Genomic DNA, 25,677 nt, shown 5'->3' on the forward strand with positions numbered 1-25,677 from the left:
GATCCCCAGATTTGACCTCCGAAGCCGCTTGGAGGGGCAAAATTCATCCGATCCGGTTGAAATTTGGTACGTGGTCTAAGTATACGGTCTCTAACAACCATGCAAAAACTGGTCCATATCGGTCCATAATTATATATAGCTCCCATATAAACCGATCTCTAGATTTGACCTCCGGAGCCTCTTGGAGGAGCAGAATTCATCCGATTCGGTTGAAATTTGATACGTGGTGTCAGCATATGGTCTCTAACAACCATGCAAAAATTGGTCCATATCGGTCCATAATTATATATAGCTCCCATATAAACCGATCCCCAGATTTGACCTCCGGAGCCTCTTGGAGGAGCAAAATTCATCCGATCCAATTGAAATTTGGTACGTGGTGTTAGTTTATGGTCTCTAACAACCATGCAAAAATTGGTCCATATCGGTCCATAATTATATATAGCTCCCATATAAACCGATCCCCAGATTTGACCTCCGGAGCCTCTTGGAGGAGCAAAATTCATCCGATGCAATTGAAATTTGGTACGTGGTGTTAGTTTATGGTCTCTAACAACCATGCGAAAATTGGTCCATATCGATCCATAAATATATATAGCTCCCATATAAACCGATCCCCAGATTTGACCTCCGGAGCATCTTGGAGGAGCAAACTTCATCCTACCCGTTTGAAATTTGGTACGTGGTGTTAGTATATGGTCTCTAACAACCATGCAAAAATCGGTCCATATCGGTCCATAATTATATATAGCTCCCATATAAACCGATCCCCAGATTTGACCTCCGGAGCCTCTTGGAGGAGCAAAATTCATCCGATCCAATTGAAATTTAGTACTTGGTGCTAGTATATGGTATCTAACAACCATGCAAAAATTGGTCCATATCGGTCCATAATTATATATAGATCCCATATAAACCGATCCCCAGATTTGACCTCCGGAGCCTCTTGGAGGAGCAAAATTCATCCGATTCAGTTGAAATTTGGTACGTGATGTTAGTATATGGTCTCTAACAACCATGCAAAAATTGGTCCATATCGGTCCATAATTATATATAGCCCCCATATAAACAGATCCCCAGATTTGACCTCCGGTGCCGTTTGGAGAAGCAAAATTCATCCGTTCTGGTTGAAATTTGGTACATTGTGCTAGTATATGGCCGTTAACACCCATGCCTAACTAGGTCCATATCGGTCTATATTTATATATAGCCCTCAGATAAATCGATCCCCAATCACACAAAAATTGGTCCATATCAAGTTCATAATTGTATTTAGCCCCCATATAAGCGACCCCCCATATTTCAATTCTGGCTCTCTACGTATCGTCCAAAAAGTCCATACCGATTCGTAATTATTTGTAGACTTACCTATACATACCTTTTTGGTCTAATATATACTACGTATGGACTAACTCACAATTTAGAAAACGATGTTAAGAAGTTTTAAGATACCACAACCCAAGTAATTCGATTGTGGATGACAGTCTTTCGTAGAAGTTTCTACACAATCCATGGTGGAGGGTACATAAGATTCGGCCTGGCCGAACTTACGGCCGTATATACTTGTTTCTATTAGTATTTGAATTGCAAACCGATAGTATCTTTCTAAGTATTCCCTGAGATATGTTAGATCAGAACAATACACCGGCGCCTATCTTGAAACATAGCTGTTCCGCATGCGTATCCAGTTCATTCAGCGTTCAAATCTAATTCAAATCTAATAGAATGGGAGTCCGTGGTTCTCCTCTATACCAGCACGTACCAGAACTAAAGAAGGAGCCTCACCGGAAAACTCCATCTCCTATACGAAATAGGATAACACGCAACGCCAGGACGGACTTCACTGATTGATGAAAAAAGTCGGACAACCAATGCGACCTAAGATAGATGAGTTTAGGTATAGTACCAGCCCATTATTTCAGGCTCACTTAGACTATTTAGTCTATTGTGTTACCACAGTATTAAACTTGCTTCTTCACATTGAGTGCGAATGCTCAATGACAAGGGAACTCCTATGTTGGTGTTTTGTCAAATCCCGGATTGAAGACAGAACCATTTGTAAGCAAGACGGGTATACTAACGCGGTTGTTGTTGTAGCCCTTTGGAGTTGGTATTTTCGAGTTTTTCGGGAAATAAGCATACTCCAAATGGGGGTTTGCAGTCCTTGGACAGAGTTGAAAACCCTGTGTCCGCCCCGGGCCGTAGACCCGACTGCAACGAGAGCGGATACTAACACGGTTGCTACAGTTGGTAGAATTCTACCACAAATTTTAGATTTTTGTACTGTGGATTGTTAGAATTCTTGATGTTTTGGTAGATTTTGCCCAATAATCCTCTCCACTTAAGAGGTACTTCACACATTCTCTATAGAAAAAAAAATTTGAAAAAATTTACTACAGAAACAAAATTTTCTATAGAACTAAATTTTTCATAAAATATTAATAAGAAAATAAATAAATTTTATTAAAATAAAATTTTATAAAAATTTTATTTTAAGAAAATAAATTTTGACAAAATTTTCCATTGAAATCGAATTTTGGCCAAATTTTCTATTGAAATAACATTTTGATAAAATTTTCTAGGGAAATAAAATGTTGAGAAAAATTTTTTAAGAAATAAAATTTTAAGAAAAATTTGTAAAGAACTAAAATTTTAAAAAAATTTCCCACAGAAATAAAATTTTGACCAAATTTTCTATAGAAATAAAATTTTGACCAAATTTTCTATAGAAATAAAATTTTGACCAAATTTTCTATAGAAATAAAATTTTGACCAAATTTTCTAAAGAAATAAAATTTTGCGAAAAACTTCTAAAGCAACTAAATTTTGAGAAAATTTTTTACAGAAATAAAATTTTACAAAAATTGTCTATAGAAATAATATTTTATGAAAATTTTCATAAAGAAGTACAAATTTAACAACATTTTCTAAAGAAAATAAATTTTGAGAAAATTTCTATGGAAATAATATTTCGTGAAAAATTTCTATTGAAGTAACATTTAGAAAAAAAATTCCAAGACAATACAATTTTGACCAAATTTTTTATAGAAATAAAATTTTGACAAAAATTTCTTCAGAAATAAAATTTTTATTTTTCTATAAAAATAAAATTTGGAAAACAATATCGGTAGAAATACAATTTTAAGACATTTTTTGTAGAAATAAACTTTTAAGTATCTTTTCCACACACTAAAAAATCTGATTCAATCACGAAATTCATTGATCCAAATAATTTTTTAATTGAAATCACGAAAATGATAGTATCAATCACAGTTTTAATTGGAAATTAAAAAAAAATACTTTATTAAAAAATTAATTGATTTCATTAGGAAATTTCAATTAATGATTCAATTAAAAACTTAATAGATGTTGAATGCAAACTTCAATTATTTTTCCATTACAAACGTAACTATTTTCAATTACATTCTTAACTGACTAACGGCCATTTTCATGGAGCTCCGTTAGGCTTTAACTGCCAGTTAACAGAAATAATAATTGAAATATCTTTTCTCCGGTTAACTTTAACTGAAAAAATTTCTGCAGTTAAGTTTCTGACTGGCATATAAAATATATACGCAAGATGACAGATATGTACATAGCAGGGTTAAAAAGTTCGTTAGCTAACGTCGCACTAACGGAGCTTCATGAAAATTGGGGTAAGTGTCTTTAGTTTGATTAAACAATTGATTGTTTGAAATAAATTTTCAGTTAGTTTAAGTGACTTAGTCTTCCGACTTTGATTAAAAAGTTAATTGTATCAATTAACTTTTTGATTATATATTTAACAATTTTCAATAATAGACTTAATTAACTTAATGTATCTGTCTTGATTAAAAAGTTCATTGTATCAATTAATTTATTAATTGAAAAAATTGGTGATATTTTTTTCTGTGCACCTTTTCAGAAAATTTTCTATAGAAATAAAATATTAGGAAAAATTTGAAAAATTTTTCTATAGAAATGAAATTTAGAAAAAAATTTTCGAAAGAACTAAAAATTTGAAAAAAAAAATTTAAACAACAAAAATTTTGAGAAAATTTTCTACAGAAATATAATTTTGAGAAAATTTTCTATAAAAAGAAAATTCTAAATAAAATAAAATTTTAAGAAAAAATTCTATAGAAATAAAATTAAAAAAATAAAATCGCAAGATAAATAAAATTGTGTGACTTATTCTAAAGAAAATAATTTTGTAGAAAATTTTTTGAAAAATTTCTAATGAAGTAACAATTTGAGAAAATTTTCCATAAAAAAAATTTTGAGATTATCTTCCATAGCAACACAATAAAATATCGGGAATTTTTTTATAGATATTAGATTTTGACCAACTTTTCTATAGAAATAACATTTTGACAAAATTTTCTATAGAAATAAAATTTTAAGAAATTTTTTCTAAAGAACTGCAATTTGAAGAAAATTTTCTACAGAAATAAAATTTTACAAAAATTTTCTATAGAAATTAAAATTTAAGGAAATTTTCTAAAGGACTATAATTTTCTACAGAAATAAAATTTTACAAAAATTTTGTATAGAAACCAACTTTTAAGAAAATTTTCTAGAGAATTACAAGTTTAACAAAATTTCCTAAAGAAAAAAAAATTTGAGAAAATTTCTATAGAAATAAAATTTTGTGAAAAATTTCTAGTTAAGTAATATTTTGAGAAAAATTTTCATAGAAAAAAATTTGAGATCATTTTCCATAACAACACAATAAAATTTCGGGATTTTTTTTTACAGTAATTAAATCTTGACCGAATTTTCTGTAGAAATAAAATTTTAAGAAAATTTTCTACAGAAATAAAATTTTAAGGAAATTCTCTAAAGAAGTATAATTTTCTACTGAAATAATATTTTATAAAAATTTTCTACAGAAATAAAATTTTACAAAAAATTTCTATAGAAACAAAATTTTAAGAGAATTACAAGTTTAACAAAATTTCCTAAAGAAAAAAAATTTTGAGAAAATTTCTATAGAAATAAAATTTTGTGAAAATTTCTATTGAAGTGACATTTTGAGAAAAATTTCCATAGAAAAAAATTTTTAAGATCCCTTTCCATAGTCATACAATAAAATTTCGGGAAATTTTTTATAGAAATTAAAATTTGACCAAATTTTCTATAGAAATAAAATTTTGACAAAATTTTCTATAGGAATAAAATTTTAAGAAAATTTTCTAAAGAACTATAATTTGGAGAAAATTTTCTATAGAAATAAAATTATATAAAAATTTTCTATAGAAATAAAATTTTAAGGAAATTTTCTAACGAACTATAATTTTCTACAGAAATAAAATTTTACAAAAATTTTCCATAGAAACTAATTTTTAAGAAAATTTTCTAGACAATTACAAGTTTAACAAAATTTCCTAAAGAAAAAAAAATTATGAGAAAATTTCTATAGAAATAAAATTTTGTGAAAAATGTCTATTGAAGTAATATTTTGAGAAAATTTTTCATAGAAAACAAGTAAGGGAAGTCTAAAGTCGGGCGGGGCCGACTATATTATACCCTTCACCACTTTGTAAGTCCACATTTTCGATACCATATCAAATCCGTCCATGTGTTGGATGCTATATAATCCATACACATATATTCTGTATTTCTGAGCAGATCTGTACAGAGTTCTGCAATACTTATAGATTTTACATTTAAGTCGGCTAATGCGCTGAGGTAGTAAAAAAAATATAGGAAACATTTAAATATGAACCAATTTTGAGGCAACTTCGCAAAAGTGTATTTATGATTTATCGGTCGATAGATGTGTAATAGAGTAATAGGAAAATTTGAGTCACTTTGATAAGTTTTCGACTTAGCAGTGGCGATTTGATAAGGAAAATGTAGGTATTTCGGCCAGTATTGCCTAATTAGGAAAAACATATATATGGAATCTATATCGAAATCTGAACCGATTGCAATCAAATTTCACATGCATAGTTACTATATTGAATGTACTCCCTGTGCAAAATTTCACGTAAATAGGAGAACAACATTGACCTCTGTGGTCATATGACCGAAAATCGGGCGAAAGATATATATGGGAGCTATATCAAAATCTGAACCGATTTCAACCAAAATAAACACGCATATGCAGAACCTTAATTCTACTGCCTGTACAAAGTTTCAAGTTCAATTCTACTTCCTCTGCAAAATTTCACGTAAATCAGAGTAGCACTTTTGCCTCTATGGGCATATTAGTCCAAATCGGGCGAATGATATATATGGGAGCTATATCTAAATCTGAACCGACTTCAACTAAATTTTGCACAATTAACGATACTATAAAACGTACTCTTTGTGCAAAATTTAAAGCAACTCAGGGAAAAACTCTGGCTTTTGAGGCCATATAAATCCAAATCGGACGAAAGATATATATGGGAGCTATATCTAAATCTGAACCGATTTCAACTAAATTTGGCACAATTAACGATACTATTAAACGTACTCCTTGTACAAAATTTTAATCTGGCCTTTGAAGCCATATAAGTCAAAATCGGACGAAAGATATATAAATCTGAACCGATTTCAACTAAATTTGGCACAATTAACGATACTATTAAACGTACTCGTTGTGCAAAATTTGAAACAAATCAAGGCAAAACTCTCGCTTTTTGGGCCATATAAGTCCAAATCGGACGAAAGATATATATGGGAGCTATATATAAATCTGAACCGATTTAGCTGATATTTGGCAGTTTTTACAGATGTACAAAATTTGAAGAACGTCGGTTCATAAATACGTGAATTATGATCAAATCGGTGATAACTATATATGGCAGCTATATCTAAATCTGAACCGATTTTTTCCAAAACCAATAGCGATTGTCTTCTACCCGAAGAAAGACGTTATGCCAAATTTGAGGACGATCGGACTTAAACTGCGACCTGTACTTTGTGCACAAAATTACATATACAGACAGACGGACAGACAGACAGACATCGCTAAATCGACTCAGAATTTAATTCTAAGCCGATCGGTATACTAAAAGATGGGTCTATGACAATTATTTCTTGGCGTTACATACAAATGCACAAACTTATTATACCCTTTACCACAGTAGTGGTGAAGGGTATAAAAATTTGAGATCATTTTCCATAACAACACAATAAAATTTCGGGATTTTTTTTTTACAGTAATTAAATCTTGACCGAATTTTCTATGGAAATAAAATTTTAAGAAAATTTTCTACAGAAATAAAATTTTAAGGAAATTCTCTAAAGAACTATAATTTTCTACTGAAATAAAATTTTATAAAAATTTTCTACAGAAATAAAATTTTACAAAAATTCTATATAGAAACAAAATTTTAGGAAAATTTTCTAGGGAATTACATTTTTAACAAAATTTCCTAAAGAAAATTAATGCTGAGAAAATTTCTATAGAAATAACATTTTGTGAAAAATTTCTATTGAAGTAACATTTTGAGAAAAATTTTCACAGAGAAAAGAAATTGAGATCATTTTCCATAGCAACACAATAAAATTTCGGGAAATATTTTTATAGAAATTAGATTTTGACCAAATTTTCTATAGAAATAACATTTTAAGAAAATTTTCTAAAGAATTCTAATTTGGAGAAAATTTTCTACAGAAATAAAATTTTAAGGAAATTTTCTAAAGAACTATAATTTTCTACTGAAATAAAATTTTACAAAAATTTTCTATAGAAATAAAATTTTACAAAAATTTTCTATAGAAACAAAATTTTAAGAAAAGTTTCTAGAGAATTACAAGTTTAACAAAATTTCCTAAACAAAAAAAAATTTAAGAAAATTTCTATAGAAATAAAATGTTGTGAACATTTCTATTGAAGTAATATTTTGAGAAAAATTTCCATAGAAAAAAAATTTTAAGATCACTTTCCATAGTCACACAATAAAATTTCGGGAAATTTTGTATAGAAATTAAAATTTCCTAAAGAAAAAAAATTTTGAAAAAATTTCTATAGAAATAAATTTTTGTGTAAAATTTCTATTGAAGTAACATTTGAGGAAATTTTCCATAGAAATAAAATTTTGAAATCATTTTTCATAGCAACACGATAAAATTTGGAAAAGTTTTCTATAGAAATAAAATTTTGCAAAAATTTTCAATAGGAATAAAATTTTGCAAATATTTTCTATAGAAATAAAATTTTGCAAAAATTTTCTATAGAAATCAAATTTTGTCAAAATTTTCTATAAATTCAATATCTTTAAAAATTTGAATTTTCGCGTTAAGTTATACTATTAAAGTCCACTATGAATAAGTTGCCTTTTTGTAGAATTCTGAAATAAACTTCTAAAATAAGACAATTAAACATTTCTTTGAAGAACAAAAAATATTTTTTTTACTAACCGTAAAAATTTTATCAAAAACATCCAAATAAGATTTCGTTTTTTAATTTTCTTCAAACTTTGGTAGATTATTTTCGGCGCCGGTGGCAACCGTGCATACTAACAATTACACTACATGGGTTCCCTGTTTTTATCTTACATAGATTACTTATGGACTAACTAACTAATTTAGAAGATAATGTTAAGAAATTTTAAGATATCTTGTCATCGGCAATTGTTATCACAACCCAAGTAATTCGATCGGTCTGGCCGAAACTTTGGACATATTTTCATACTTTTTTACTTTATACTTACTTGAGCAAAAAATCGGTTAAAAATACATATCCTTGTGATGCCTTAAAATCATCCATTAGTATTTGTGAGACTTGACTAGAATCCTTGAGAAAACAAAAAACGGTAACAAACATCTCCACAATTTCCAATGGATTGCCAAATGTTAAACGTCTCATATTGTCAACACATAAAGCCATACAGCCTTTGGCTATAAAACAAAAAGGAAAAGGATAAAAATATTAATCTTTCATAAACAATACCAATACCATCAAATACAAACTAACAATGTATGTAGCTGACTACAGCATCGGTTAGACCATGCCGGGATATGGTGGTTAGGATTTCAGCGGCATTCTTACGCCATACAATGTTGTGAGTGGGACATGGTGAGGTAATGGCAGAGAATAGCAAATACAAATCATCCATGCGAGCCAACTCTTCGGCCGGATAAGGATATGAGCATAGCTTAACCAAGAGCTGGACAAAAACCTTCTGCAAGAGAGTACGGCGTTCAAAGGCATTGAAATCGCTAGGCCTATCACAGGGTGGATCATCCTCCACAGCAGGTAAATCGAAGAATAGATATAAACACTTCACCAGAGTAGAGGGCACAGCAGCAGCTGTCATCACCTGGAAAAGGAAAACAAACAAACAAAAAATGACAATTAAATTTAGAAACTAAAATAAAGGATATCTTCGATTTTCATTTCAAATGCAACACGTTTGGTTTCTTTTGAAATTCTGTGAATTCCTATTGGGCCTGCTATGCCTGAGCTTCCATATTATGGGTTTGGATGAAGTGGAACCTCTACCTCATGTCATATTCTATTGTGGAACATTTTTGGCTTTTATCCTTATCTCTATGTTTGGGGCAATTGGAATACTATTGGGTCGCCCTGCCAACGCCCTAATGGAGGCTATAATTAATGGAACGGCTGCTCTAATGTATATCATATCTTCTGCCCTGGCCATGTATCATGCTGAATTGGATTTTCATTTAATGTATCTTTCGGATTTCGAAGAACCTCTACATAGATTTTTTAAAAATTGTAAACGTCAAAGTATAGCCTCTTTGGCCAATGGATTTGTATATCTTTTGCATAGCCTTTTTGCCTTGGATATTTGCCTTGTCACTCAACGACATGTGGCCATCTATGAAGATGAAAATGAGGAAGCCATTCAACCAATGCGTATGTATTTCATAAGTGAAACAATACAAAAATATTTGGAACGTTATCCTTGGTTTCGTTGGTATGTTACAATGACTGAGGTGTCTGGAAGAAACTCTACGAAGAGCTCTAATTCCCCTAATCAGCCGGAGAAGTCAATGATTCCTCTAGATAACCTAAAACATGAAACAAGTTCAAGTGTGCAAAGTGCTAGCATAGAACCTGCCATCAGTGAAAATGAATTTATAGAAAACCCCAAAGAGGGGGAATCTTCTTTGTCAATGACCTCATTGCCTTCATCGCAGCTATGGGAGAAATCGGAAAATGTTTAAAAACGATGAAATCGCTAACATCATAAAATTGTACTAAAGATATTATGTTTCTCTTGAATATGGTATTTTTGTCGTCCCACATTCATCAATATAAGAAATTCCCCAAAAATCTTAATACAAATTAGATAGAACAATATTTTCCTAAAATTTTTATGAAACCAATGGGCACAAAAATAAAAAAATAAATAAAATATAAGTATAAAAATAAAATTATGACAAATGTTTCTATAGAAATAAAATTTTGACAAATTTTCCTATAGAAATAAAATTTTGACAAAATTTTCTATAGAAATAAAATTTTGGCAAAATTTTCTATAGAATTAAAATTTTGGCAAAAATTAGAAATACAATTTTAACAAAATTTTCTAAAGAAATAAAATTTTGACCAAATTTCCTAAAGAAATAAAATTTTGAGAAAATTTTCTATTAAAGTAAACTTTTACGAAAATTTTCTATAGAAATAAAATTTTGACAAACATTTCTATAGAAATATAATTTTGACAAAATTTTCTATAGAAATAAAATTTTGACAAAATTTTTATATAAATAAAATTTTGACAAATATTTTTATATAAATAAAATTTTGACAAATATTTTTATATAAATAAAATTTTGACAAAATTTTCTATAGAAATAAAATTTTGCAAAAATTTTCTATAGAAATAAAATAGATTGAAAAAAAAATTATAGAAATTAAATTTTGCAAAAGTTTGCTGTAGAAATAACATTTTGACAAAATTTTCTATAGATATAAAATTTTATATAGAAACAAAATCTTGCAAAAATTTTCTATAGAAATAAAATGTTAACAAAATTTTCTATAGAAATAAAATGTTGACAAAATATTATACAGAAATAAAATTTTTACAAAATTTTCTAAAGAAATAAAATTTTGAGCAAATTTCCTAAAGAAATAAAATTTTGACAAAATGTTCTATAGTACTAAAATATATTGCCAAAAATTTTTATAGAAATTAAATTTTGACAAACTTTTCTATAGAAATAAAAATTTGCAAAAATTTTCTACAGAAATAAAATTTTGACAAAATATTCTATAGAGATAAAATTTTGAAAAAAAATTTCTATAGAAATAAAATTTTGTGAAAATTTTCTACAGAAATAAAATTGTGACAAAATTTTTATAGAAATAAAATTTTGACAAAATTTTCCATAGAAATAAAATTTTGACAAAATTTTGTATAGAAATAAAATTTTGACAAAATGTTCTAAAGAAATAAAAGTTTGAAATTTTTTTTTTATATAAATAAAATTTTGACAAAATGTTCTATAGTACTAAAATGTATTGCAAAAAATTTTATAGAAATAAAATTTTGAAAAAATTTTCTATAGAAACAAAAATTTGCAAAAATTTTATATAGAAATAAAATTTTGACAAAATTTTCTATAGAGATAAAATTTTGAAAAAAATTTCTATAGAAATAACATTTTGTGAAAATTTTCTACAGAAATAAAATTTTGACAAAATTTTTTATAAATATAAAATTTTGAAAAAAAATTCTATAGAAATAAAATTTTGTGAAAATTTTCTACAGAAATTAAATTGTGACAAAATTTTTATAGAAATAAAATTTTGACAAAATTTTCCATAGAAATAAAATTTTGACAAAATTTTGTATAGAAATAAAATTTTGACAAAATGCTCTAAAGAAATAAAAGTTTGAAAAATTTTTTTATATAAATAAAATTTTGACAAAATTTTCTATAGAAACAAAAATGTGCAAAAATTTTATATAGAAATAAAATTTCATTACATGTTAGCCTGATACCGAAACAGGCAATTGACGTCCAAATGCATTATATCTAATTATACAATTATTATTCGAGCTTTATGGACAGATATAGATTAAGGAACATGGTTAATAGAGCCATTGAAAAGAAAACGCCAGATACAAATCTATACACGCCTGGACTGTACATGTTTCGGTTCGGGCGAATGAACCTTTCCACAGCCTTTAGTATAGATCTGGCTGGGAGAGATAACTCAATTTTGGGCCCTTTATGCTAACTCCTTATGGAGAAAACATTTGGGAAATTTCCTCTTACAAATTGAATCATCTTTTCTCCCACTGTACATCATCTTTTCATATAACTTACAAGTCCCTTAATCTTATTTTTATTTCGTTTTGTTACATAGTAATGCAACAACACGAAATTTATTTTTAGAAAGCTTATTTGTTAGAATTCACCTAAGTGGTGAACAGTCGAACAATGCTTATTGTTTCTACAGTCAACTACAACATATGACAATTAACAGAAACTGGTTTCCAGGAAACAACAACAATTCTAACACGTACATTAGTCGTGTTTTTCCTAGTTTTACGACGGGCTCATCGTTGCTTATTATATTACATGTTAGCCTGATACCGAAACAGGCAATTGACGTCCAAATGCATTATATCTAATTATACAATTATTATTCGAGCTTTATGGACAGATATAGATTAAGGAACATGGTTAATAGAGCCATTGAAAAGAAAACGCCAGATACAAATCTATACACGCCTGGACTGTACATGTTTCGGTTCGGGCGAATGAACCTTTCCACAGCCTTTAGTATAGATCTGGCTGGGAGAGATAACTCAATTTTGGGCCCTTTATGCTAACTCCTTATGGAGAAAACATTTGGGAAATTTCCTCTTACAAATTGAATCATCTTTTCTCCCACTGTACATCATCTTTTCATATAACTTACAAGTCCCTTAATCTTATTTTTATTTCGTTTTGTTACATAGTAATGCAACAACACGAAATTTATTTTTAGAAAGCTTATTTGTTAGAATTCACCTAAGTGGTGAACAGTCGAACAATGCTTATTGTTTCTACAGTCAACTACAACATATGACAATTAACAGAAACTGGTTTCCAGGAAACAACAACAATTCTAACACGTACATTAGTCGTGTTTTTCCTAGTTTTACGACGGGCTCATCGTTGCTTATTATATTACATGTTAGCCTGATACCGAAACAGGCAATTGACGTCCAAATGCATTATATCTAATTATACAATTATTATTCGAGCTTTATGGACAGATATAGATTAAGGAACATGGTTAATAGAGCCATTGAAAAGAAAACGCCAGATACAAATCTATACACGCCTGGACTGTACATGTTTCGGTTCGGGCGAATGAACCTTTCCACAGCCTTTAGTATAGATCTGGCTGGGAGAGATAACTCAATTTTGGGCCCTTTATGCTAACTCCTTATGGAGAAAACATTTGGGAAATTTCCTCTTACAAATTGAATCATCTTTTCTCCCACTGTACATCATCTTTTCATATAACTTACAAGTCCCTTAATCTTATTTTTATTTCGTTTTGTTACATAGTAATGCAACAACACGAAATTTATTTTTAGAAAGCTTATTTGTTAGAATTCACCTAAGTGGTGAACAGTCGAACAATGCTTATTGTTTCTACAGTCAACTACAACATATGACAATTAACAGAAACTGGTTTCCAGGAAACAACAACAATTCTAACACGTACATTAGTCGTGTTTTTCCTAGTTTTACGACGGGCTCATCGTTGCTTATTATATTACATGTTAGCCTGATACCGAAACAGGCAATTGACGTCCAAATGCATTATATCTAATTATACAATTATTATTCGAGCTTTATGGACAGATATAGATTAAGGAACATGGTTAATAGAGCCATTGAAAAGAAAACGCCAGATACAAATCTATACACGCCTGGACTGTACATGTTTCGGTTCGGGCGAATGAACCTTTCCACAGCCTTTAGTATAGATCTGGCTGGGAGAGATAACTCAATTTTGGGCCCTTTATGCTAACTCCTTATGGAGAAAACATTTGGGAAATTTCCTCTTACAAATTGAATCATCTTTTCTCCCACTGTACATCATCTTTTCATATAACTTACAAGTCCCTTAATCTTATTTTTATTTCGTTTTGTTACATAGTAATGCAACAACACGAAATTTATTTTTAGAAAGCTTATTTGTTAGAATTCACCTAAGTGGTGAACAGTCGAACAATGCTTATTGTTTCTACAGTCAACTACAACATATGACAATTAACAGAAACTGGTTTCCAGGAAACAACAACAATTCTAACACGTACATTAGTCGTGTTTTTCCTAGTTTTACGACGGGCTCATCGTTGCTTATTATATTACATGTTAGCCTGATACCGAAACAGGCAATTGACGTCCAAATGCATTATATCTAATTATACAATTATTATTCGAGCTTTATGGACAGATATAGATTAAGGAACATGGTTAATAGAGCCATTGAAAAGAAAACGCCAGATACAAATCTATACACGCCTGGACTGTACATGTTTCGGTTCGGGCGAATGAACCTTTCCACAGCCTTTAGTATAGATCTGGCTGGGAGAGATAACTCAATTTTGGGCCCTTTATGCTAACTCCTTATGGAGAAAACATTTGGGAAATTTCCTCTTACAAATTGAATCATCTTTTCTCCCACTGTACATCATCTTTTCATATAACTTACAAGTCCCTTAATCTTATTTTTATTTCGTTTTGTTACATAGAAATGCAACAACACGAAATCACCACTTAGGTGAATTCTAACAAATAAGCTTTCTAAAAATAAATTTCGTGTTGTTGCATTACTATGTAACAAAACGAAATAAAAATAAGATTAAGGGACTTGTAAGTTATATGAAAAGATGATGTACAGTGGGAGAAAAGATGATTCAATTTGTAAGAGGAAATTTCCCAAATGTTTTCTCCATAAGGAGTTAGCATAAAGGGCCCAAAATTGAGTTATCTCTCCCAGCCAGATCTATACTAAAGGCTGTGGAAAGGTTCATTCGCCCGAACCGAAACATGTACAGTCCAGGCGTGTATAGATTTGTATCTGGCGTTTTCTTTTCAATGGCTCTATTAACCATGTTCCTTAATCTATATCTGTCCATAAAGCTCGAATAATAATTGTATAATTAGATATAATGCATTTGGACGTCAATTGCCTGTTTCGGTATCAGGCTAACATGTAATATAATAAGCAACGATGAGCCCGTCGTAAAACTAGGAAAAACACGACTAATGTACGTGTTAGAATTGTTGTTGTTTCCTGGAAACCAGTTTCTGTTAATTGTCATATGTTGTAGTTGACTGTAGAAACAATAAGCATTGTTCGACTGTTCACCACTTAGGTGAATTCTAACAAATAAGCTTTCTAAAAATAAATTTCGTGTTGTTGCATTACTATGTAACAAAACGAAATAAAAATAAGATTAAGGGACTTGTAAGTTATATGAAAAGATGATGTACAGTGGGAGAAAAGATGATTCAATTTGTAAGAGGAAATTTCCCAAATGTTTTCTCCATAAGGAGTTAGCATAAAGGGCCCAAAATTGAGTTATCTCTCCCAGCCAGATCTATACTAAAGGCTGTGGAAAGGTTCATTCGCCCGAACCGAAACATGTACAGTCCAGGCGTGTATAGATTTGTATCTGGCGTTTTCTTTTCAATGGCTCTATTAACCATGTTCCTTAATCTATATCTGTCCATAAAGCTCGAATAATAATTGTATAATTAGATATAATGCATTTGGACGTCAATTGCCTGTTTCGGTATCAGGCTAACATGTAATATAATAAGCAACGATGAGCCCGTCGTAAAACTAGGAAAAACACGACTAATGTACGTGTTAGAATTGTTGTTGTTTCCTGGAAACCAGTTTCTGTTAATTGTCATATGTTGTAGTTGACTGTAGAAACAATAAGCATTGTTCGACTGTTCACCACTTAGGTGAATTCTAACAAATAAGCTTTCTAAAAATAAATTTCGTGTTGTTGCATTACTATGTAACAAAACGAAATAAAAATAAGATTAAGGGACTTGTAAGTTATATGAAAAGATGATGTACAGTGGGAGAAAAGATGATTCAATTTGTAAGAGGAAATTTCCCAAATGTTTTCTCCATAAGGAGTTAGCATAAAGGGCCCAAAATTGAGTTATCTCTCCCAGCCAGATCTATACTAAAGGCTGTGGAAAGGTTCATTCGCCCGAACCGAAACATGTACAGTCCAGGCGTGTATAGATTTGTATCTGGCGTTTTCTTTTCAATGGCTCTATTAACCATGTTCCTTAATCTATATCTGTCCATAAAGCTCGAATAATAATTGTATAATTAGATATAATGCATTTGGACGTCAATTGCCTGTTTCGGTATCAGGCTAACATGTAATATAATAAGCAACGATGAGCCCGTCGTAAAACTAGGAAAAACACGACTAATGTACGTGTTAGAATTGTTGTTGTTTCCTGGAAACCAGTTTCTGTTAATTGTCATATGTTGTAGTTGACTGTAGAAACAATAAGCATTGTTCGACTGTTCACCACTTAGGTGAATTCTAACAAATAAGCTTTCTAAAAATAAATTTCGTGTTGTTGCATTACTATGTAACAAAACGAAATAAAAATAAGATTAAGGGACTTGTAAGTTATATGAAAAGATGATGTACAGTGGGAGAAAAGATGATTCAATTTGTAAGAGGAAATTTCCCAAATGTTTTCTCCATAAGGAGTTAGCATAAAGGGCCCAAAATTGAGTTATCTCTCCCAGCCAGATCTATACTAAAGGCTGTGGAAAGGTTCATTCGCCCGAACCGAAACATGTACAGTCCAGGCGTGTATAGATTTGTATCTGGCGTTTTCTTTTCAATGGCTCTATTAACCATGTTCCTTAATCTATATCTGTCCATAAAGCTCGAATAATAATTGTATAATTAGAAATAAAATTTCGACAAAATTTTCTATAGAAATAAAAAAAAAATTCTATAGAAATAACATTTTGTGAAAATTTTATACAGAAATAAAATTTTGACAAAATTTTCTATGGAAACAAAAATTTGTAAAAATTTTCTATAGAAATAAAATTTTGACAAAATTTTCTATAGACATAAAATGTTGACAAAATTTTATACAGAAATAAAATTTTGACAAAATTTTCTAAAGAAATAAAATTTTGACAAATTTTTTTATATAAATAAAATTTTGACAAAATTTTATACAGAAATAAAATTTTGACAAAATGCTCTGAAGAAATGAAAGTTTGAAAATTTTTTTTATATAAATAAAATTTTGACAAAATGTTCTATAGTACTAAAATATATTGCAAAAATTTTTATAGAAATAAAATTTTGACAAAATTTTCTATAGAAACAAAAATTTGCAAAAATTTTATATAGAAATAAAATTTTGACAAAATTTTCTATAGAGATAAAATTTTTAAAAAAATTCTATAGAAATAACATTTTGTGAAAATTTTCTACATAAATAAAATTTTGACAAAATTTTCTATGGAAACAAAAATTTGTAAAAATTTTCAATAGAAATAAAATTTTGACAAAATTTTATATAGGCATAAAATGTTGACAAAATTTTATACAGAAATATAATTTTGACAAAATTTTCTAAAGAAATAAAATTTTGACAAATTTTTTTATATAAATAAAATTTTGACAAAATGTTCTATAGTACTAAAATATATTGCCAAAAATTTTTATAGAAATTAAATTTTGACAAAATTTTCTATAGAAAAAAAAGTTGCAAAAATTTTCTACAGAAATAAAATTTTGGCAAAATTTTCTACAGAGATAAAATTTCGAAAAAAATTAATATAGAAATAAAAGTTTGTGAAGATTTTCTACAGAAATAAAATTGTGACAAAATTTTTATAGAAACAAAATTTTGACAAAATTTTCCATAGAAATAAAATCTTGACAAAATTTTGTATAGAAATAAAATTTTGCAAAATTTTCTATGGAAATAAAATTTTAACAAAATTTTCTAAAGAAATAAAATTTTGACAAAATTTTCTATAGAAATAAAGTATATTGCAAAAAATGTTTATAGAAATAAAATTTTGGAAAATTTTTCTATAGAAATAAAATTTTTGCAAATGTTTTATTTAGAAACAAAATCTTGCAAAAATTTTCTATAGAAATAAAATGTTGACAAAATTTTCTATAGAAACAAAAATTTGCAAAAATTTTATATAGAAATAAAATTTTGACAAAATTTTCTATAGAAATAAAAAAAAAATCTATAGAAATAACATTTTGTGAAAATTTTATACAGACATAAAATTTTGACAAAATTTTCTATGGAAACAAAAATTTGTAAAAATTTTCTATAGAAATAAAATTTTGACAAAATTTTCTATAGACATAAAATGTTGACAAAATTTTATACAGAAATAAAATTTTGACAAAATTTTCTAAAGAAATAAAATTTTGACAATTTTTTTTATATAAATAAAATTTTGACATAATGCTCTAAAGAAATAAAAGTTTGAAAATTTTTTTTATATAAATAAAATTTTGACAAATTTTCTATATTGCTTTGCCCAAACAAATTTGACAAGCATACTTTTCCTCTGTTGGTTAAGCTACACTTGTAGTTTAGTCAATGCATGGCTTTAAGCTGAGATCAAAAACAACAATAACGATTGAAGAGAGGCCAATAATAACAAACAAAACGAATGAAGATAGAGGAAGCACGCTCAAAAACAAACCCAGCCAACTAAATACAAATCGATGATTTGAGTTTGACAAAGGAAAAGGGATATGCTTGCAAATTTGTTTAGGCAGTAGCCGACTATTAAACCCTTTTTCGGAAGGTTCAAGTGTAGTTCACTTTGGGTTGAGTGAATTACCCGAATTTATTCTGATAATTGGTTGATAGTTTTGCTGCAAGTAGAGGATGCTGATGAGGAATGTGGTAATTCCGAAACAGCTGTACATCCAACCATCTTGCAGCCTACTATAATTACTTGTAATTATAAAAACAATTTTTGATAAATAATAAATTTAGGCAAAGTTTTCTATAGAAATAATCTTTTGACAAAATTCTCTATAAAAAAATACAATTTTGATACAATTTCTATAGAAATAAAATTTTGACAAAATTTTCTGAAGAAATAAAATTTTGACAAAATTTTCTCCAGGAATAAAATTTTGACAAAATTTTCTACAGAAATCAAATTTTGACAAAATTTTCTATAGAAATAAAATTTTGACAAAATTTTCTGGTGAAATAAATTTTTGAAAAAATTTTCTATGGAAATAAGATGCTAACAAAAATTTTTATAGATGTAAAATTTCGACACAATTTTCTATAGAAATAAAATTTTGATAAAATTTTCTATAGATATAAAATTTTCTATTGATATAAAATTTTAAGAAGGTTTTCTATAAAATTAAAATTTTGGCAAAATTTTCTATAGAAATAAAAGCTGACAAAATTTTCTATGGAAATAAAATTTGGCAAAATTTTCTATAGAAGTAAATATTTGAAAAAAATTCTATAAAAATGAAATTGTGACAAAATTTTTTATAGAAATAAAATTTTGGCAAAATTTTCTATAGAAATAAAATATTGACAAAATGTTCTATAGAAATTAAATTTTTACAAAATTTTCTATGGAAATAATATTTTGACAAAATTTTCTATAGAAATAAAATTTTGAGAAAATTCTCTATAGAAACAAAAGTATGACAAAATTTTCTATAGAAATAAAAGTATGACAAAATTTTCTATAGAAACAAAATTTTGACAAAATTTTCCATGGAAATAAAATTTTGAGAAAATTCGCTATAGAAATAATATTCTGACAATATTTACTATAGAAATAAAATTTTGATGACATTTTCTAGGAATAAAATTTTTCAAAAATTTTTTATAGAAATAAAATTTTGGCAAAATTTTCTATAGAAATAACATCTACACAAAATTTTCTATAGAAATATAAATTTTGACAAAATTTTCTATGAAATAAAATTTGACAATTTTTTCTATGGAAATACAATTAATTATTAATTATTATTAAACCTCCCCTTGAAGCTTTTGGTTAAGCAAATGAAAGAAATTCTTTAAAATTTACACAGCTGCAATAAATTTAAAGCTCTACTGGTAAATTTAATTTACTGTGCACCACCACTGAATAATGAACGATTGACCTTTGGAAAACATTAGCAATGCCATAGAAATTGTATCCTATCCACCCCATTCACCCCAAGGCCATTTGCCATCTTCTATATTCATTCATGCCTCTAAAGAGTTCTCCATTTACTCCGTGCACATAATTTTGCACTTACCTGTATCAAAGAGACATCACCATTTGCCAGTAAATTCAAGGTTGACAAAAGCATCCAACCACTGCTGGTCTCCTCGGTTGTTTCTATCTCTAGAAATTTTACAATTGCAATGGAGGCAGCCTCTGTACTTTGGTTCGAGGCACGTTTACGTATTTCGCCAACCATAAGGCGTGAGACCTGTTGACAAAAGGCAACAACATCCCAAAACTTTTCACTCATGTCAGAGGCAGGACAAGCACTGAACACCTGCAAAAAAAATACAAATCACATTTAGATGTAAGAGTATAAGGATATTTTTCAGGATTTTTTTTTTACCTTACAAAACAATGGTAACATTTGATAAAGTTTCATATCCCTTTCCTGTTCGCTTAGTGGCTCTTTTGGATGTGTGTATTCATTGAAAAGTTTCTTCAATGTGTGCAGACTCATTTGTACACGAGCATCCATCATGGCATCCTCGCTAACGGCTGAGGTTAAAGATGAGCCACCATTAGCAGGGGCTGTAGAACCCGTAGATGTGTTAGTGCCGCCAGGACCATTACCATTACCAGCAGGTGCACTTCCCGTGCCTCGTAACTTACGCATAACATTCATTATGTCAGGGATATGAGGTAGGAGGGGGAGGCTTTGCAATGACTCTTCTATGGGAAGAGCTTTAAAAGCTCCTCGTTTGGAGAAGGATAGTGGCCACTTCTCCTAATGTGGCCCCTATTCCCCAATATCCTGGTTAACTTAAACACCTTCCTTACCAATACGGTATATCCTTCTTATGGTTAATATTATGGGAGAGATGATGGCGGGATGCTATATGATTTGTAAATCTGTAAATAAAAAATAAATACGAAGAGAAAAAATTATTATTTTCTTCGTCCTCAATGAAAAATAATAAAATTAAAAGTAATGAATTTAACATGGGCTTATCATAGGACGGATGTCCACAATTTCAATAGCAGTTGCACTGCATCTTCAGCACTTCTTAAAGTGTGATCCGAATTCAGTGTTTTGGATATGAATTAAAAATAATTTTTTGATATTTGGCCAAACAAATAATTTTTATAATTTTTTAAGTTTCTAATGCTTTCTAACCACACGAGTGGCAAGTACCAAAAAAATCTACCAAAATTTGAAAAATTTTACCAAAAACTATTTAAATTTAAAAAATATTATTTTTAATAATTGATCAATTTTTTATGGTTAACATGAAAAAAAATCTTTGAACGAAATGTTTTAGTATTTAAACTAAAAGTTTATTTATTATATAAGTAAAAGCTTATTTACTATATTTCTACTGACGATAATTTGTTGGGTGTTTTCGCTTGCACTCTACGAAAAAAAGGAGAATTTTCAACGGATTTTGATAGTATGATCTAACATCAAAATTAAAAATTTTAAAGATATTTAATTTATAGAAAATTTTGTAAAAATTGAATTTCTATAGAAAATTTTGTCAAATTTTATTTCTATATAAAATTTTCGTAAAATTTTATTTCTATAAAAAAATTTTCGCAAAATTTTATTTCTATAGCAAATTTTCGCAAAATTTAATTTCTATTACATGTTAGCCTGATACCGAAACAGGCAATTGACTGTAGAAACAATAAGCATTGTTCGACTGTTCACCACTTAGGTGAATTCTATCAAATTAGCTTTCTAAAAATAAATTTCGTGTTGTTGCATTACTATGTAACAAAACGAAAAAAAAAAATAAGATTAAGGGACTTGTAAGTTATATGAAAAGATGATGTACAGTGGGAGAAAAGATGATTCAATTTGTAAGAGGAAATTTCCCAAATGTTTTCTCCATAAGGAGTTAGCATAAAGGGCCCAAAATTGAGTTATCTCTCCCAGCCAGATCTATACTAAAGGCTGTGGAAAGTTCATTCGCCCGAACCGAAACATGTACAGTCCAGGCGTGTATAGATTGGTATCTGGCGTTTTCTTTTCAATGGCTCTATTAACCATGTTCCTTAATCTATATCTGTCCATAAAGCTCGAAAAATAATTGTATAATTAGATAAAATTTAATTTCTATAAAATTTTTTTTCAAAATTTTAGTTTTTTTTCTATAGAAAATTTTTTTTTCTATAGAAAATTTTGTCAATATTTTATTTCTATAGAAAATGTTCACAAAATTTTATTTCTATAGTTTTTTTTTTGTCAAAATTTTATTTCTATAAAAAATTTTGTCAAATATTTATTCCTATAGAAAATTTTGTCAAAATTTTATTTCTTTACTAAATTTTTGTCAACATTTTATTTCTATACAAAATTTTGTCAAGATTTTATTTCTATGGAAAATTTTGTCAGAATTTTATTTCTATAAAAAATTTATCAAAATTTTATTTCTGTACAAAAGTTTCACAAAATTTTATTTCTATAGAAAACAAAATTTTCTCTATAGAAAATTTTGTCAACATTTTATTTCTATAGAAAATTTTTTCAAAATTTTATTTCCATAGAAAATTTTGTCAAATTTTTATTTCTATAGAAAATTTTTGCAAAATTTTATTTCTATAGAAATTCTTTTCTTAAAAATTTGATTCTATAGAACATTTTCTCAAAATTTTAATTCTCTAGAATATTTTTACAAAATTTTATTTCTATAGAAAATTTTGTCAAAATGTCATTTCTATAGAAAATTTTATCAAAATTTTATTTCTATAGAAAATTTTATCCCAGTTTTATTTCTAGAGAAAAGTTTTGCAAAATTTTATATCTATAGAAAATTTTGCCAAATTTTATTTCTGTGGAAATATTTGTCAAAATTTTATTTCTATAGAAAATCTTGTAGATTTTAAAGATATTTAATTTATAGAAAATTTTGTAAAAATTGTATTTCTATAGAAAATTTTGTCAAACTTTTATTTCTATATAAAATTTTCGTAAAATTTTTTTTCTATAAAAAATTTTTCGCAAAATTTTATTTCTATAGCAAATTTTCGCAAAATTTAATTTCTATAAAAAATTTTTTCAAAATTTTATTTCTTAAGAAAAATGTCTCAATTTTTTTTTCTATAGAAAATTTTGTCAATATTTTATTTCTATAGAAAATGTTCACAAAATTTTATTTCTATAGTTTTTTGTCACAATTTTTTTTCTATACAAAATTTTGTCAAATATTTATTTATATAAAAAATTTTGTCAAAATTTTATTTCTATACTAAATTTTTGTCAACATTTTATTTCTATACAAAACTTTGTCAATATTTTATTTCTATGGAAAATTTTGTCAAAATTTTATTTCTATAAAAAATTTGTCAAAACTTTATTTCTGTACAAAATTTTCACAAAATTCTATTTCTGTACAAAATTTTCACAAAATTTTATTTCTACAGAAAATTTTGTCAACATTTTTATTCTATAGAAAATTTTGTAAACATTTTTATTCTATAGAAAATTTTTTCAAAATTTTATTTCCATAGAAAATTTTGTCAAATTTTTATTTCTATAGAAAATTTTCGCAAAATTTTATTTCTATAGAAATTCTTTTCTTAAAATTTTGATTCTATAGAACATTTTCTCAAAATTTTAATTCGCTAGAATATGTTTACAAAATTTTATTTCTATAGTAAATTTTGTCAAAATGTCATTTCTATAGAAAATTTTATCAAAGTTTTATTTCTATAGAAAATTTTATCCCAATTTTATTTCTATCGAAAAGTTTTGCAAAATTTTATATCTATAAAAAATTTAATTTCTATAAAAAATTTTCTCAAAATTGTATTTGTTAAGAAAAATTTATCAAAATTTTTTTTCTATAGAAATTTTTGTCAATATTTTTTTCTATAGAAAATGTTCACAAAATTTTATTTCTATAGTTTTTTTGTCTAAATTTTATTTCTATAAAAAATTTTGTCAAATATTTATTTCTATAGAAAATTTTGTCAAAATTTTATTTCTATTTTTTCAAAATTTTATTTCTTAAGAAAAATGTCTCAATTTTTTTTTCTATAGAAAATTTTGTCAATATTTTATTTCTATAGAAAATGTTCACAAAATTTTATTTCTATAGTTTTTTGTCACAATTTTTTTTCTATACAAAATTTTGTCAAATATTTATTTATATAAAAAATTTTGTCAAAATTTTATTTCTATACTAAATTTTTGTCAACATTTTATTTCTATACAAAACTTTGTCAATATTTTATTTCTATGGAAAATTTTGTCAAAATTTTATTTCTATAAAAAATTTGTCAAAACTTTATTTCTGTACAAAATTTTCACAAAATTCTATTTCTGTACAAAATTTTCACAAAATTTTATTTCTACAGAAAATTTTGTCAACATTTTTATTCTATAGAAAATTTTGTAAACATTTTTATTCTATAGAAAATTTTTTCAAAATTTTATTTCCATAGAAAATTTTGTCAAATTTTTATTTCTATAGAAAATTTTCGCAAAATTTTATTTCTATAGAAATTCTTTTCTTAAAATTTTGATTCTATAGAACATTTTCTCAAAATTTTAATTCGCTAGAATATGTTTACAAAATTTTATTTCTATAGTAAATTTTGTCAAAATGTCATTTCTATAGAAAATTTTATCAAAGTTTTATTTCTATAGAAAATTTTATCCCAATTTTATTTCTATCGAAAAGTTTTGCAAAATTTTATATCTATAAAAAATTTAATTTCTATAAAAAATTTTCTCAAAATTGTATTTGTTAAGAAAAATTTATCAAAATTTTTTTTCTATAGAAATTTTTGTCAATATTTTTTTCTATAGAAAATGTTCACAAAATTTTATTTCTATAGTTTTTTTGTCTAAATTTTATTTCTATAAAAAATTTTGTCAAATATTTATTTCTATAGAAAATTTTGTCAAAATTTTATTTCTATACTAAATTTTTGTCAAAATTTTATTTTTATACAAAATTTTGTCAAGATTTTATTTCTATGGAAAATTTTGTCAAAATTTTATTTCTATAAAAAATTTGTCAAAATTTTATTTCTGTACAAAATTTTCACAAAATTATATTTCTATAGAAAATTTTGTCAAAATTTTATCTCTATAGAAAATTTTGTCAAAATTTTATCTCTATAGAAAATTTTGTCAACATTTTATTTCTATAGAAAATTTTTTCAAAATATTATTTCCATAGAAAATTTTGTCAAATTTTTATTTCTATAGAAAATTTTCGCAAAAATTTATTTCTATAGAAATTATTTTCTTAAAATTTTGATTCTATAGAACATTTTCTCAAAATTTTAATTTTCTAGAATATTTTTACAAAATTTTATTTCTATAGAAAATTTTGTCAAAATGTCATTTCTATAGAAAATTTTATCAAAATTTTATTTCTATAGAAAATTTTATCACAATTTTATTTCTATAGAAAAGTTTTGCAAAAATTTATATCTATAGAAAATTTTTCCAAATTTTATTTCTGTGGAAATATTTGTCAAAATTTTATTTCTATAGAAAATCTTGTAAGTTTTAAAGATAT

The 25,677-nt window shown here is 27.0% G+C and overlaps 2 protein-coding genes across 2 annotated transcripts in view; one reads left to right on the top strand and one right to left on the bottom strand.

The window, feature by feature from the left end:
* Positions 1-25,677, bottom strand: part of bchs (WD repeat and FYVE domain containing 3 bchs) — a 129,824-nt gene that overhangs the window by 34,476 nt on the left and 69,671 nt on the right. Inside the window, 4 exon segments of the mRNA XM_075293892.1 lie at positions 8,628-8,814; positions 8,891-9,236; positions 20,232-20,477; positions 20,547-21,052. Coding sequence (XP_075150007.1) covers positions 8,628-8,814; positions 8,891-9,236; positions 20,232-20,477; positions 20,547-20,825 — 1,058 coding nt within the window. The 5' untranslated portion in view covers positions 20,826-21,052.
* On the top strand, positions 9,301-10,294 carry LOC142224087 (uncharacterized). Its single transcript, XM_075293893.1, has one exon. It carries the CDS (start codon positions 9,319-9,321, stop codon positions 10,105-10,107), a length of 789 nt encoding a protein of 262 aa, XP_075150008.1. The 5' UTR covers positions 9,301-9,318; the 3' UTR covers positions 10,108-10,294.

This window comes from Haematobia irritans, chromosome 2 (genome assembly GCF_050003625.1).
Source record: "Haematobia irritans isolate KBUSLIRL chromosome 2, ASM5000362v1, whole genome shotgun sequence".
Classification (NCBI taxonomy): Eukaryota; Metazoa; Arthropoda; class Insecta; order Diptera; family Muscidae; genus Haematobia; species Haematobia irritans.